The 16,188-nt window shown below is 34.6% G+C and overlaps 1 protein-coding gene across 10 annotated transcripts in view; it reads left to right on the forward strand.

Moving 5' to 3' along the window:
- The window catches only part of ZNF280D (zinc finger protein 280D), a 302,477-nt gene that overhangs the window by 265,109 nt on the left and 21,180 nt on the right, over positions 1 to 16,188 (forward strand). For all 10 annotated transcript variants that reach the window (XM_078079286.1, XM_078079290.1, XM_036107002.2 and 7 more), the window contains one exon: positions 12,067 to 12,112. In XM_078079286.1, the coding sequence (XP_077935412.1) occupies positions 12,067 to 12,112 (46 nt within the window). The remainder of the gene's footprint in view (positions 1 to 12,066; positions 12,113 to 16,188) is intronic.

Below are 16,188 nucleotides of genomic sequence, written 5' to 3' on the forward strand. Positions count from 1 at the left end.
GCAGTGCTTCAGTCGCATGCGTTGGGTATAATTCTCCAGCGTCAGATCGAGTGTAGTTCTGACTCTTCTGGTCTAGGGACTATGAAACAGCACCCTTGTTGGAAACTAGTGCGTAATGCTCTCTGCTGAGGAGGAAAACATTCCTCTGAGCTTATAGAATCCCCTTTTTAGGAGGAAAACATTCCTTTGAGCTTGTAGAATCCCCTTTTTAAAGAAAACTTTTAAAATTATTGCCAGGCATTCATTTCCTGGCTACTTAGTCAATATTACGAGGCTTGTGGAAATGTGTAATGGTGCCAGTTAGCAGTAGTAAAGTGGCTGTTCCTTTTGTAGACCTTTGAAATGATTTAAAAATTTGCTTTTCTCAGATGTTAGATCATAATTCAATCATGGAATTGTACTTTCCTATTTGTTTCACCCTTATTTCTATTTTTTTCTTCCTCTATCTTCTCCAGTACATCTATCTGGGTATATTAATTGTAACATAGAATAGAAGTAAAATTTTAGGTTTTGCAAGGTTAATTTTCTTTCCCTTTTTCTTTTTAAAAAAATTTATTTAAATTTTAGTTCACATACAGTGCAATATTGGTTTCAGGAGTAGAATTGTGTGATTCATCACTTACATGCAACACCCAGTGCTCATCACAAGTGCCCTCTTTAATATCCATCACCCATCTCGCCCATCCCCCCCCACCTCCCTTCATTAACCCTCTGTTCTCTACTGTTAAGAGTCTCTTATGGTTTGTTTCCCTCTCTCTTTTCTCCCTTCCCATTTGTTCACTTGATTTCTTTCTTACATTCCACATATGAGTGAATTCATATGGTATTTGTCTTTGCCTGACTCATTCACTTAGCATAATACACTCTAGCTCCATCCACATCATTGCAAATGGCAAGATTATATTCTTTTTGATGGCTGAGCAATATTCCATTGTATATATGTCCATCTTCTTTATCCATTCATCAGCTGATGGACATTTGGGCTCTCTTCATAATTTGACTATTATTGATAATGCTGCTATAAACATTAGGGTGCATGTGCCCTTCAAATCTGTATTTTTGTATCCTCTGGGTAAATACCTGGTAGTACAATTGCTGGATGGTAGGGTAGTTCTATTTTTAACTTTTTGGGGAACCTCCATACTGTTCTCCAGAGTGGCTGTACCAGCTTGCATTCCCACCAACAGTGTAAAAGGGTTCCCCTTTCTCTACATTCTCGCCAACACCTATTGTTTCTTGTGTTGTTAACTTTAGCCATTCTGACAGGTGTGAGGTGATAGCTCATCTTGGTTTTGATTTATACTTCCCTGATGATGAATGATGTTGAGCATCTTTTCGTGTGTCTTTTGGCCATCTGGATGTCTTCTTTGGAAAAACGTCTGTTCATGCCTTCGGCTCATTTCTTAATTGGATTATTTGCTTATATGGGTGTTGAGTTTGATAAGTTCCTTATAGATTTTGGATACTAACCTTTTATCAGATATGTCATTTACAAATATCTTCACCCATTTTATAGGCTGACTTTTAGTTTTGTTGTTTCCTTCACTGTGCAGAAAGTTTTTTATTTTGGGGAAGTCCCAATAGTTCATTTTTGCTTGCCTCTGGCGACATGTCTAGTAAGTTGCTACAGCCGGGGTCAAAGAGGTTGCTGCCTGTGTTCTCTAGGATTTTTATGATTTTCTGTCTCACATGTAGGTCTTTCATCCATTTTGAATTTATTTTTGTGTATGGTGTAACAAAGTGGTCTGGTTTCATTCTTCTGCATGTTGCTGCCAGTTTTCCCAACACCATTTGTTGAAGAAACTTTTTTCCAGTGGATATTCTTCCCTGCTTTGTTGGAGATGAATTGACCATATAGCTGTGGATCCATTTCTGAGTTTTCTCTTCTGTTCCATTGATCTGTCTGTTTTTGTGCCAGTACCATACTGTCTTGATGACTACAGCTTTCTTTGTAATATAGCTTGAAATCTGGAATTGTGATACCGCCAGCTTTGGTTTTCTTTTTCAAGATTGGTTTAGCTGTTCGGGGTCTTTTGTGGTTCCATACAAATTTTAGGATTGTTCTAGCTCTCTGAAAATTGCTATCAGTATTTTGATAGGAATTGCATTAAAGGTATGGATTGCTTTGGATAGTATAGACATTGTAACAATGTTTGTTTTTCCAATTCATGAGCATGGAAGGTTTTTCCATTTCTTTGTGTCCTCTTCAACTTCTTTCATCAGTGTTTTATAGTTTTCTGAGTACAGATCTTTTACCTCTTTAGTTAGGTTTATTCCTAGGTATCTTATTGTTTTTGGTGCAATTGCAAATGCAATTTCTTTTTCTGCTTTGTTATTGGTGTATAGAAATGCAGCATTTTTGTACGGTGATTTTATATCCTGAGACTTTGCTGAATTCATGTATTGAATCAAGTTCTAGCAATTTTTTGGTGGAGTCTTTCAGGTTTTCTATATTGAGTATCATGTTGTCTACAAATAGTGAAATTTTGATTTCTTCCTTGCCAATTTGGATGCCTTCTATTTCTTTTTGCCTGATTGTTGAGGCTGAGACTTCCGGTACTATGTTAAACAGTAATGGTGAAAGTGGACATTCTTGTCTTGTTCCTGTCTGTAAGGGAAAGGCTTTCAGTTTTTCCCCATTGAGGATGATATTAGCTGTGGGTCTTTCATATATGGCCTTTATGATGTTGTGGTATGTTCCATCTGTCCCTATGCAAGGTTAATTTTCTTGACAGAAAGTTCAGGTTAGAAAGATATTTCCCTCTAACATATCTTGAAAGTATGAGTCCATGGTAAATCCATAAAGTCTCAAACTTGGAAAACTGGGCTACTAAACCAGTTGTCTCTTTTATTGATTGAATCAAATGTCCCCAAAGCCACAATTTGAAGTGATTTTAAAAGTTGATCTAGTTCTCTCACTTAGCTCCAAGTTTGCTCTAAGCAAAGTACAATGGAAGGGCACTGCCTGAAGTCAAAATATCAGTTCAAGACTCCTCTCTCTTACTAACTTTATGTTCAAATTACTTCAGTTTCTTCATTTGTGAAATGAAATTAAAAATAATCTTGGGACACCTGGGTGGCTGTCAGTTAAGCTTCTGACTCTTGATTTCGGCTCAGGTGATGGTCTCAGGGTCGTGAGATCGAGCTCCATGTCAGGCTCCGCACTGGGCATGGAGCCTGCTTAAGATTCCTTCTCTCCCTCTGCCTCTTCCCCACTTACTTGCATGCATGCATGCGCTCTCTGATAATCTTTACACTATTGTTTAGAAGATTTTAAAAATGTAGAATATTTTACAAATAAAAATGTTTGTTATATTTTGTTAAATACCCTTAATTTAAAGAGTACTAGGAAGAAATGGAAACAAAACTGACTTTCCTTGAAAATGAGTTCTTCTGTCTTATTTCAGAATGGCTACTGAGTTTTATACTTAGCACCAGTTGTAACTGCATGGCTCTTGAATAGTATAATGTAAATAACCCTTCCATATATCCCTTGACCCGGAACATTGATTCCTTGCCCTTTGTGTGCAAGACTCTGTATCAAGTGCTGGAAATGGAAATATGAGTAAGACATGGTTCATGTCATCAGAGTAATTACAGAATAAGGCAGTCAGAATTGTAGACACTGAATCCACATCTTCACAGGGCCACACAGTACACTGATTTCACAATGAGTTAAACCACTAATACCATGTATATATTACATTATGTGATTTTTGTGAAATGCTATACCAGTAGAGAATCTGGACTTGTTCCCTAAGAGAAATATCACTATTATACCACTCTAAACTATACCAGTAAGTCATTAATTATCTTTCATAAATGCAAGGAGTAAGTAACCTCTTTCAGAAGTAGAATGGCAACCTTTTTAATACGTTTTATGTTTAAGAATACTATTTCTCTTTAAAAATGTTTACTTCCGGGGCGCCTGGGTGGCTCAGTCGTTAAGCGTCTGCCTTCGGCTCAGGTCATGATCCCAGGGTCCTGGGATCGAGCCCCACATCGGGCTCCTTGCTCCGCGGGAAGCCTGCTTCTCCTTCTCCCACTCCCGCTGCTTGTGTTCCCTCTCTCGCTGTGTCAGAGAGAGCTCTGTCAAATAAATAAAATCTTAAAAAAAAAAATTAATAAATAAATAAATAATGTTTACTTCCATTGAATACTATGATCATTGAAGAATATGTCAGAAGTCATTCCATTATTTCCCTGTGAAATTCTGAAATTATTTGAAGGAATTATTCATTCTGGACATAATCTAAGTTGGAGAGTCTTAAGTATTCAAAATGGTCAATGTCTTCATTTCATATATTTGATTTAACAGGAAAAAAAGAAAACATCTGTGAGATTCACAGAATTTATTTGGGGCTTGTTTCCTTCTCTAAACTAAAAAAAATCTTATTTGGGTATAGTTGACACACAATGTTGCATTAGTTTCAGGTGTACAACATGTGGTGATTCAACTTCTCTGCATGTTACGCTGTGCTCACCACCGCTGCAGCTTCCAGCTGTCACCAGACAGCACTGCTGCAGTATCATTGGCTGCATTCTCCGTGCTGTGCCTTTTATTACCATGACTTATTCCTTCCATAACTGGAAGCCTGGATCTTCACTCCCCTTCACCCATTTTGCCCATTCCCCATCCCATACCCCTCTGGCAACTGTTAGTTTGTTCTCTGTATAGGTCTGATTCTGCTTTTTGCTGGTTTGTTCATTTGTTTTTTAGATTCCACATATGAGTGAAATCATACAGTATTTGTCTTTCTCTGACTTACTTCACTTAGCATAATGCCTTTTAGGTCCATCCATGTTGTCACAGATGGCAAAATTTCATCCTTCTTTATGGCTGTGTAGTATTCTGTTGTTTATATATGTATGTATATATGTACAAGTTTTATATATATATATATATAAAATTTATTTTAAAAAAAAGTTTATATATATATATATATATGTAAAACTTCTTCATTATCCATTCTATATTGGTGGATACTTGGTTTGCTTCCATATCTTGGCTGTTGTAAATTATGCCCAATGAACATAGGGATACATACATCTTTTTAAATAATGTTTTTGTTTGGGTAAATAGCCAGTAGTGAAATTATTGGATCATGTGGTAATTCTCATTTTAGTATTTTGAGGAACCTCCATACTGTTTTCCACAGTGACTGTACCAATTTATATTCCCACCAACAGTGCACAAGGGTCCCTTTTTTCCTGCACATCAATACTTATTCTTTCTTCTCTTTTTGGTTTTAGCCATTATGACAGGTGTTAAGGTGATATCTCATTGTGGTTTTGGTTTGCATTGCCCTGATGAGGAGTGATATTGAACATCTTTTTATGTGACTGCCATCTGTATGTCGGCTTTGGAAAAATGTCTGTTCAGGTCCTTTGCCCATTTTTTAATTGGATTATTTTGTTTGTGTTGAGTTGTGTAAGTTATTTATATATTTTGAATATTAACCTTTTGCCAGATACATCATTTGTAAATATTTTCTCCGATTGAGTAGGTTGCCTTTTTTGTTATTGTTGGTAGTTTCCTTCACTTCGCTTTTTATTTTAATAGAGCCCCAATTGTTTATTTTTGCTTTTGTTTCCCTTGCCAAAGGAGACCTATCCAGAAAAATATTGCAACAGCCAATGTCAGAGAAATTACTGCTTGTGTTCTTTTAAGGGTTTTATATGGTTTGGGATCTCACAGGTCTTTTTTTTTTTTTAATTTAATAGGTAGAATTTAGTGATTCATCAGTTGCATATACCTAGTGCTCATTACATCAAGTGCCCTCCTTAATGCCCATCACGCCTCAGTTTGTTTCCTTGAGTTTCAGCATCTCTTATGGTTTGCCTCCCTCTCACTTTTCATCTTATTTTATTTTTCCTTCACAGTTAGGTCTTTAATCCATTTTGAATTTATTTTTCTGTATAGTGTAAGAAAGTCGTCCAGTTTCATTCTTTTGCATGTAGCTGTCCAGTTTTCCCAGCACTGTTTATTGAAGAGACTGTCTTTTCCCCATTGTATATTCTTGTCTCCTCTGTCATAGATTAATTGTCCTTATAAGCATGGGTTTATTTCTAGGCTGAATTTTCTGATCCATTGATTTATGTGTCTCTTTTTGTGCCAATACCAATAGCATTTTGGTTACTAGAGCTTTGTAATATATCTTGCAGTCTGGAATTGTGATTACCTCCAGCTTTGTTCTTTCTCAAGATAGCTTTGGCTCTTCATTCAGGGTCTTTTGTGGTTCCCTTTTCTAAACTTTTGAAATGTAACTGGGATTGGAGATAATGAGAGATCCTGCCCTTGGATTTCTCTCATTCTACCACAGACATTAATCAAACCAGATCTTGAGCAATTCTAAAATAGTTTTTCCTTTTCAAAGTGGATACAACATGTTTGTCCCTGGTATATATTGCAAGACAGTAGGTAGGAGCTGTGTGTCAAAATATGGTGGTTTCTGGCAGTTTGGACTTCTCTCTTTGATATCTGTTAAGCAGAGAATGATGGGAGACAGTGAAATGGAAAGACAAATGAAACTTCAGTGTAGTCCTTCATTTAGGGCACACCGTACCAACTTCTGACAGGGATTCTAAGGTTACTACCATTTTTTCAGTCTTCTGGTCCTTATAGTAATTGCTTGTATGTTATAAATTAAATATCCAGGGCTAATTCAACATTGCCAATAAAATAACAAAATAGAGCCCTAGTCTGGCATCAAAATCTTCTGCCTCCACTGATGGTCTTATTTTTTTCTGCTTCACATTTTCACACACAAATATTTTGTTTCTCTTGATTCCTTGTCTCTAATTAGTTCTTCTGTCTATCTAGAATGATTTTTTTACCCATCTTGCCTAACTTTAGATCATACCTAGGCGTTCAGAAATGGGTAATTTTGTATGAGAGCAAATAGGGCTGGTCCTAACAGGAGTGGACCAGCAATCAAAATTAATGTCTAATGGATTGTGTTTGGGGGTTGGGGGAAGTATTGCAGGAAGATCTCAAAATATGGACGATATTTAAGTTGTAATAGGCTTAAGAGCTTGTGTGGTACACTCTCAAGTATTCTGGACGGTAACGTTGATTCCCAACTCTACCCATGTCAGTAATAATAACTAACATTTATTGAGCACATGTAATTTGCCAGACACTCTTCTGTTTTGTATTTATTCATTCATTTAATTCTCACAAACTAATGAGATACACGCTGTTATTGTCCCAAATTATGGATATTAAGTCAACTGAGGTACAGATAAGTAATTTGCTCATGATTACATAGCTTTCAGGTGGGGAGCCTCAATTTCAATTATAGCCATCTGTTGTCAGAGAGTAAACTAATACAAACTGTACTGTATTGTTTCCTGGTTGTACTTGTGCTTACTAATGTACTTCCTGCCTTGTTATGATTGGCTGAGGAACTAGATGGGACTGAGCTTCAGTGTGTTTTCACAGGAGGGTAGGCAGCAACTGACACACCTGTAGCATTGGGACCAGAATCTAGCTTTCCAAACTTAGAACAATAGCTCTATGATGTATGGGCAATAGGACATTTTCAGCAAACAATGGCATGGATTGGTCTATTAGTAAGATTAATTTGGCAGTGATGCTCAGCATGTTTGAGAGTGGAAAATATCCAGAGGCAGAGAGATCAGTTAAGCTTTTTCACTTTTCCTGGCATGATTATGAGGGAGCCTGATTCACAGGAAAGGAATTGGCTGTGAAGCAGTGCAGTGGAAATTTGAAATAGAGCCATCACTTTTAATCCTGGTTCTGCTGCTTAATAGATGTATTACTTTAGCATTTTTAGGCCTCAGATTTTTCTCGTCTACAAGATGGGGGCAGTTGGACGATCTCTTAGGACTCAAGTCTAATTCTATATTAGAATCACAGTATATTACTGTGATATTTCTGAATTGAATTGCTGACTGATTGAAATCAGTAGTAATAAAAATGGAGGAGTAAAGCTCCAGATGATGACTCTGGGGTTATCTGTTCAGAAGTAATGGTTGGGATTTTTCCTTAAAGATGAGAATAACAAGACTGAGTGGTAAATATTTCTATTGAATGTTCTTTGTCCAGTTGGTACTTATATTCTGTTGATTTACCTTGTTTATCATCTCCCTAAACCTTCCTCTTCCCCACTGACACTGCTTCTGCTTTACTTGAGATAGTCATTAACTATCTCTTCTCTGTGCTATGGTGAGCGTTGTGAATTGTGCAAGACTGTTGAATCACAGATCTGTACCTCTGAAACAAATAATGCAATATATGTTAAGAAAAAAAAAAAGATAGCAGGAGGGGAAGAATGAAGGGGGGGGGAAATCGGAGGGGGAGACGAACCATGAGACGATGGACTCTGAAAAACAAACTGAGGGTTCTGGAGGGAAGGGGGGGTGGGAGGATGGGTTAGCCTGGTGATGGGTATTAAAGAGGGCACGTTCTGCATGGAGCACTGGGTGTTATGCACAAACAATGAATCATGGAACACTACATCAAAAACTAATGATGTAATGTATGGTGATTAACATAATAAAAATTTTTTTAAAAAACTCTCTCTTCTCTGGGCTTCCTGTGTGGAGCTTATCCTCTTCTAATACTCCCCTTTCTCTTTCAGATGCACATAATCATACTTTCCTGTTAGCCTTAGAATAAAGTTCTTAGCATAAGCACTATATCCTGGCAATCAGTATCTTTCCTGAAGTTGCCCTTGCTATCTCCTCAATAGCATTTTTGACTACTCTCCTTTGTTCCCTACATTACAGTCATATTAGACCACTCAGGTTCTCATTTGTTGTCTTGTTTCATAATTCTTTGCTTTTGCTCTGCCTTGACTCTCCTTCCCCTGCTTTGCCAACTCCTGTTCTTGCTGCAAAACCAAGTTTACTGTAGTATCTTCACTGCTTCCTTGCGTCTTTCCCTTTTGTAGTGGCTCAGTCTTTTGTACAGCCATTCCATCATGTAGATGTCTTTTTTTTTTTTTTAACACTTTTCACAATTCCATAAACATTTGCTTCAATATGTTTCCTTGATGATGAACTCCTTGATAGGAGGGACTGTGTCTTAACTTTGGACTAGAACTCTTAGCACAGTACCTGATGTATGTGCAACCCAGTAAATGTTTAGCTCAGTTACCCTTTCCACGTATCTATTAACTCCTCTCAGAACAGATGATCAGAAATGGTACACTAGATGTTTTACTGTAATTTATTAGTCTCATGATTACTATCAAATTTAATCTTGAATATCTAAGTGGAAGATGTTAAGAACTGATTGGCTTTCCTACTGGCTTATACAACTTCTTTTCATCTTTTTTAGTATGCTTACAAATATCTTAAATTGAAGATTACAAAAAAAAAATCAACGTTGAAATTTTGGGCTTTTAAATTGTTGTTAAAAGGAAAGAATATGGCCTGGCTAAAACGAATCTGAATGATTTTCCCTTTATAGCTTTTCCCTTTACCCCATGGTATGTATATAGTATGAATGAAACCTCAAAAGAACAGACTAATGTAATTAACCCAGAATATTTATTTTACATGTAGCCTTGGATTAGTTATGTGACCTGCAGAAAAATGCAAGAAGGGACATTTATTTTAAACTTTAGAGGGAAAGGATTATCCTTTATCAGAAAGATGTTTCAGCAGGTTCATATACAGAAGAAAAGTAATTTATTTGCAATCTTGATCTGTAGTCATTTTGAAATTGATCACCAATCTTTCTGTTTTCTTTACACTGAACTTTTAGTGTTTGTTTTAAATGTTGTACTACATTTTTCTATTAAAAATTATTGCAACATTTACAGGTGAAAAGTGTAATTATCTAATAGCAGGTCTTTAGCTCAGAACTTTGAGCTTAGCAAATTTCACTGTCTTCTACCAAGCAATTGAATATCTCAAATGATGACTATTTCAGCAGGTATCTTTAATGAATAAGAATTACAGGTAAGAACACTTTTTTTTTCCAATTAGTGTTAATGATGTGTTGGTAGTTGTGTTAAAATTTGTTCATCTTTTTGTTTTAATTTGTTAATCTTAAATTATGCTTTTCTAGTTACAAAAATGTAGTGTACATTTTAATGATGAATTAACTCAGTGAATTTTTTTCTCAGTGGAATTTTCTATAGTGTACTTTTTGAATTTTTAAAATATTTGTTTCCTTAAATATTTCACTGGTTATTATAATTCTGTTCCATAAACAGAATACGAGTATGGTTAAAGCCCCAAAATAAGATTGGGATCATAGGCCTCTTAGTGCTAATTATTTCAATAACTTACTTTGTTCTCATCCACCAGTTTCTTAGTAAGATGAAGAGTAATAAAAAACTGTCACTAAGCTCTCTTGCAGAGATAGTAAGAGGACATAGTTTCTCCAATTGAAATATCAGCAGTAATAGTAACACATGCTTAATAGTTTTCATTTTAATTGTTGCATAAAATCAGTTTATTAGAACAGCCATATGTGAAAATGATTAGCATGGTAATGTTTCTTTTCTAAGAATGTAAGGTTGATCTTTGATAATATTTTGAACAGTAACTGAGAGGGAAATTCTTTTATAAAATGTTTTTAAACTTCCTTTTGATCAGTTTGTTTCAGTTGTTCAAATTGAGTTTAAAATTATTAACTGCTTAGAAATAAAGATCAGTTGTAATATACAAATTTATTTCAAAACTTCATTAATCCAATATCTTTTTGTTTCTTCACACTAATTTTTCATGTTTTCATACAACTTTATACATGTTATTCTTAAGACTATCATTTTCCTGTATAAATCATTAAAGACTAACGTGAAGTTTCATCTTTATGAATATTGTTCACAATTAAACATTTAAAAGAATTACCAAATCTTTAACCTCCAAAATGATTGACATTTATGCATTTTGTCAATATTTCTGCAAGTTTTATTCATTTAAATTTGTTTAGTAAGTTAGTTGTAAATTATTGTAATACACTACCAATATAATAAAAGAACAAAAAATGACACACTCTATTTTAAATCTTTTGCAATTTCATGTAATCACTAAAATATAGATAAGTAATTTTACACAAATTATTATTAATATCTAGTAAAGCATTAGCTCTTATAGACCAAATTTTTAGTGTTCCCTAGGAGAATGGATAAAGAAGATTGCCAACTCCATATTTTGACTAACCATGAGAGTAGCTTTTAGGATAATTGACGTTTCTATCCTATATGTCTTCATTTTTGTGCGTGAAATTTAAGTCAGTATAGTTGTTGCTTATATTAAATATATTAATCTTTAAGTATAGCTCTAAGCCTTCATAAAGTAATGAATCACTTAACTATTAATGGCATTTCAAATCAGGTAGGTACTTAACGTAGTTTAAAATTGAGTTTAATATATAATGTCAGTAAATAATATTTAGTTATCAGCAGTTTCTAAAAGATATAAAAGATATAAAAGCTAGCTTTTATATGAAATTATTTTAAAGATGGCATATGCCTTTCTTAATGTAATGTTACAATTTTTCTATTTTCAGAAACCAAGTTTAAAAAAATTGTAGTTAATATTTGAGCTATGCTTATGGTAGCTATGCTCTTAAGAGACTGTATCCTTCAGAATTATAAATTATTTCTGTGATTTTGCTACCTTAATTGTAATAAATATTGAAATAGCATTATATTGAATTTCACAACAGATAAAATTTCTCTTCTCTCACTTTTTAAGCCCTATAATAGTAAATACTTATGCATATTATATATATGAAGCATATAACCTGCTTTTATTTTTAAAAAGTAATTCTTTTTTTGAAACGGTTTACTAATGTATGTCTTTTATTTATAATTGTATTTAACATAGAGAAAAATTTTTAAGTGCTCTTATTTTCAGAAAAGAAGGAAATACATGCCTGTATTGATTTCTTTAGCACATTTATTGAATCTACTGTTTATTTTTGTGCATTTTACTTTTCCCTAAAATATTTTAAAGGTCATTTACAAATCTATATTAGTTTAAATTTACATTTTAATTATTTTAAGCATGCAGAAAAGAACTGTTTCATATTTTCCATTGTAAATATAAAATAAAGTATTCAATAATTATTTTGTTTTCAAGATTAAAAAATGAAGCTCCCACTAAGGAACAAGAACCTGTGTCTGAGGTAAATTTTGTTTTACTTGTACCTTAAAGGCTTATATATTTGAAAGTATTACTGGTTTAATTTTTTAAACATTTCAATTCATTGTGTATAATAACAATTATTGGCATGTTATCAGGAAAAAAATTGAGATTTGTTTGTTGTCATTAGATATAAAAATATCTAACCCTAAGCAAAATTCTAAGGTGTTTTTGTTTTTACAAAAGCATCATATATTTCACTTGCCTGTTATTTAGTTCAACTAGTGAGTTAATGGAGATAAATTTATGATTTAAAAATCCTGAAATCAATAAATGTCAAACAGTTGACACATTGGAAAATTAATCTTTCCAGATGATTTTATTTTCTGGGACTGTCAGAAAGGTTTAACTAATACTTAAAATAGAAATATTCTGGGGTCGCTGGGTGGCTCCGTTGGTTAAGCATCTGATGCTTGATTTCTCTGTTCAGGTCATGATCTCATGGATCATGAGATTGAGCCCCTTGTAGAGCTCCTCGCTCAACAGGGAGTCTACTTGAGAGTCTCTCCCTCTGCCCCTCCCCCCACTTGCATGCTTTCTCTAAGATAAATAAATAAATGAATCATTTTTAAAAAAGGAGTATTTTGAATATATATTAAATGTGTTTTAGCTGTCTTAAACAGGCACTCTGAATAAAACACTTGGGGTTATCCTATAAATGTTATTTACTGGGCAGTCTAATGGATGTATGTAGAAATAGTTTTGTTCAAGTACATGTTTTCTTGATGTCAGTTTTTTTAATATTACAAAATATTCCATATCTCTTTCTGAGTGTACTGAAGTGAAGCAGGTTCAGATTTATCTTTTGAACAGCATTTCCAAATTGAACAATGAATAAGTGAAACCTAGGCAGAACTTAGCCACCTTCTTCCAAGCAGCTTTCTTTTACACCACAGAAAGTTTTCTTTTGTTTAAAAGGTTTTCAATGACAAATAAGTTTAATAGAGATGGGATATTTTGGTTATATGATTCTTTTTTTTTTTAAGATTTTATTTATTTCTTTGAGAGAGAGCAAGAGTGAGAGCACGAGCAGGGGGAGGGGAAGGGGTAGAAGGAGAGGGAAAGCAGACACCCTGCTGAGCAGGGAGCCCTACCTGGGACTTGATGTGCAGCTCAATCCCATCATGACCCCAGCCAAAGGCAGACACTTAACTGACTGAGCCACCCAGGCACCCCAGTTATGTGATTATTCTTGAATAAGTTTTGGTAGTTTGTGGTTTTTAACATTGAATTTATCTATATAGACTTGTTTGTACTCTTCCCTTAAACTTTTAATGTCTTAGGGTCTGGAGTGATAATTCTCTCATTCATTCCTGATGTTAATAGTTTGTGGGTTCTTTTTTCCTATTGTTGTCATATGTTTTACTTTTACATAGGTTATAAAGACAGAATACAGAGTTGCTGTTTTTGCTTTAGATAGTTATTTTTTAGAGCAGTTAAAAACTTTAAAAAATAATTTTATATTCAACTTTGTTTTTATCATGTCCAGTGCTCTTCATTTCCTTGTTAGCTCTCCATTTCTGTCTAGTATCACATTCCTTATGCCTAAACAACTTCCTTTGATATATTTTATGTTGCAGATCTACTGGTAATTAATTCTTCTATGCCTTTTTCATTTAAAAATATATTTTTCATTATTGAAAGGTATTTTTTGGTGAGTGTAGAATTCTGGGTTGACAGTTTTATTTTCTTTCAGCAGTTTAAAGAAGTCATTTTATTGTCTCTTGGTTTTCATATTTTCTGACAAAATGTCTTACTGTAATTTTGATCTTTGTTTCATATATATATATATATATATATATATATATATATATATAAAATGTGTCGAATTTTTTGGTTGCCCTCAAGATTTTATCTTTATTTTATTATATCTATAGTTCTCATCAGTTTGAGCAAGATGTAGCTAAGTCTGGTTTGTTCATATGTTTACTTATATGTTTATCTGTTTATTTGTTTATTTGGGGTATTTATCCTGATTGGTGTTCTCTGAGCTGTCCTGTATCTTCTACTTCTGGGATTCCAATTTCCTAAATACTACACCATTTGATGTTAGCCCCTGTTCTTAGATGCCCTGTTTTAATCTCCACCCTACCCCCCACACACTTTTTTAGTGTTTCATTTTGGGTAATTTCTCTCTATTGACCTATCTTCAATTTTACTGATTCATTTTTTTCATTTGTGTCAGGTCTGCTGATGAGCCCATTAAAGGGCTCATTTTTCATCCCTGTCCTTGTGGTGGTTGTTTTTTTTTTCCTAGCATTTGCATTGATTCTTACAGTTTCTGACCCTCTGCTAAAATTACCATTCTGGTCATGCATGTTGTCCTCCTTTTTTCACCAAAGCATTTAACATATTAATAATAGTAATTTAAAATTTTCTGTCTGGTAGTTCCAGTAGTAGGGTCATATCTGAGTCTCATTCTGCTGATTGCTTTGTCTCCTGACAGTCCATTTTCCCCCTTGCTTTTTTGTTATATAATGTTTGGTTGAAAGCAAGAAATTACAAGTAGGACTGAGATAAATAGTATTTATATCTAAAAATGGGCACACCATTTCTTACGTTAGGTCATTACTATGGGATTTTGTTTCACCTACTAGTGAGTTGATCTGAGTTTTGGCTTTATTGTTGCTATGGTTACCCTTAATGTACTACCAGGTTCAATTCCTGTAGTATTTCTTTGTGCTGAGGGTGGGAGTTACGTTGCTGGGGGATTTTTCCCTCAGTGTTCTTGTTTCATACTCAGCTTTATTTCTCCCTGTGAGACTGAGCTTTAGAAGGTGTGTCTTTCTCTCTATATATACTCTTGCCTTTCTTCCATTGGTACTGTTGTTGCTTGTTATTTAGTGTTTGCTAGCCTGGAAGTGGGTGGTGGGGAGTGGGTGATGTTCTCTCTTCTGGTTTAGCCTCACTCTTAAGCTGGCTCTGTGTTTTGGGTCTTGAGAGTAGGATTTTTTCTTCCATCCCCTAGTCACGGTTAGTCCCTGTGCCCTAGGGGCAATAGGGTTCGCCTCTCTTCTTTCCAAATACATAAAGGCACGAACATTAAGAAAATTTATGAATCCATAATTTCATCACATCATCTACTGATTCTTTTCTGATACATTCATACTTGACTAGAATAAATCATCAAACTCTTACTTTCCTTTGAATGCCCTATTTCATCCTTGTCAAATGAAGCCACCTTTCTTACAAAAACCATTCTTAAGTTTAGTTTTTGTTAAAAGAAAAAAACCTTACACTAAAAATTTAGCAAGCCATAAGTAGAGTTAAAGGAAGACATATGGAATGGGAGGCCACATAGAATAATCTTGGTCCAGGTGTTTCTTTCAAGAATATATGTGAGGCGCCTGGGTGGCTCAGTCATTAAGCATCTGCCTTCGGCTCAGGTCATGATCCCAGGATCCTGGGATCGAGCCCCTCATCGGGCTCCCTGCTCCGCAGGAAGCCTGCTTCTCCCTCTCCCACTCCCCTTGCTTGTGTTCCCTCTCTCGCTGTGTCTCTCTCTCTCTGTCAAATAAATAAAATCTTTAAAAAAAAAAAAAAAAAGAATATATGTGATGTAGATAGTTCTTTGAATAGATGCAGGTATTTATTTTAGGCATACCTCTGATAGGATGGATAGCTTGATCAGATGCATTGTATTGGAATCAATATTATCATGCCCAGATAATATTTTCCTGGTATCACTCTTTTTCATTTCTATAGTTTTACATTTTCTCTTTGAAAATTAATTCCTTTCATATACTAGATTATAGTTGGAATCCATATGATTTAGTGGCTTCTAACATAGCCTCTGCCCTGCTACTATGTGTATTCTATACACTGCAACAATCTATTGCTATTGTTCCCTAACTAAATATATACCATGAATCTTCCCCTCCAATTTCAGGGATAGTGGAATTTCATTATAACATAGGTAGGGACTAAGAGAGAGGAGTCAGGTACAGATGCCTTTCTTTTTTTTTTTTTTTAAGTTTTAATTTAAATTCCAGTTAGTTAACATACAATGTAATATTAGTTTCAGATGTACAAGATAGTGATTCAACACGTCCAAAGAAC

This window comes from Halichoerus grypus, chromosome 8, assembly GCF_964656455.1.
Source record: "Halichoerus grypus chromosome 8, mHalGry1.hap1.1, whole genome shotgun sequence".
NCBI classification, from domain to species: Eukaryota; Metazoa; Chordata; class Mammalia; order Carnivora; family Phocidae; genus Halichoerus; species Halichoerus grypus.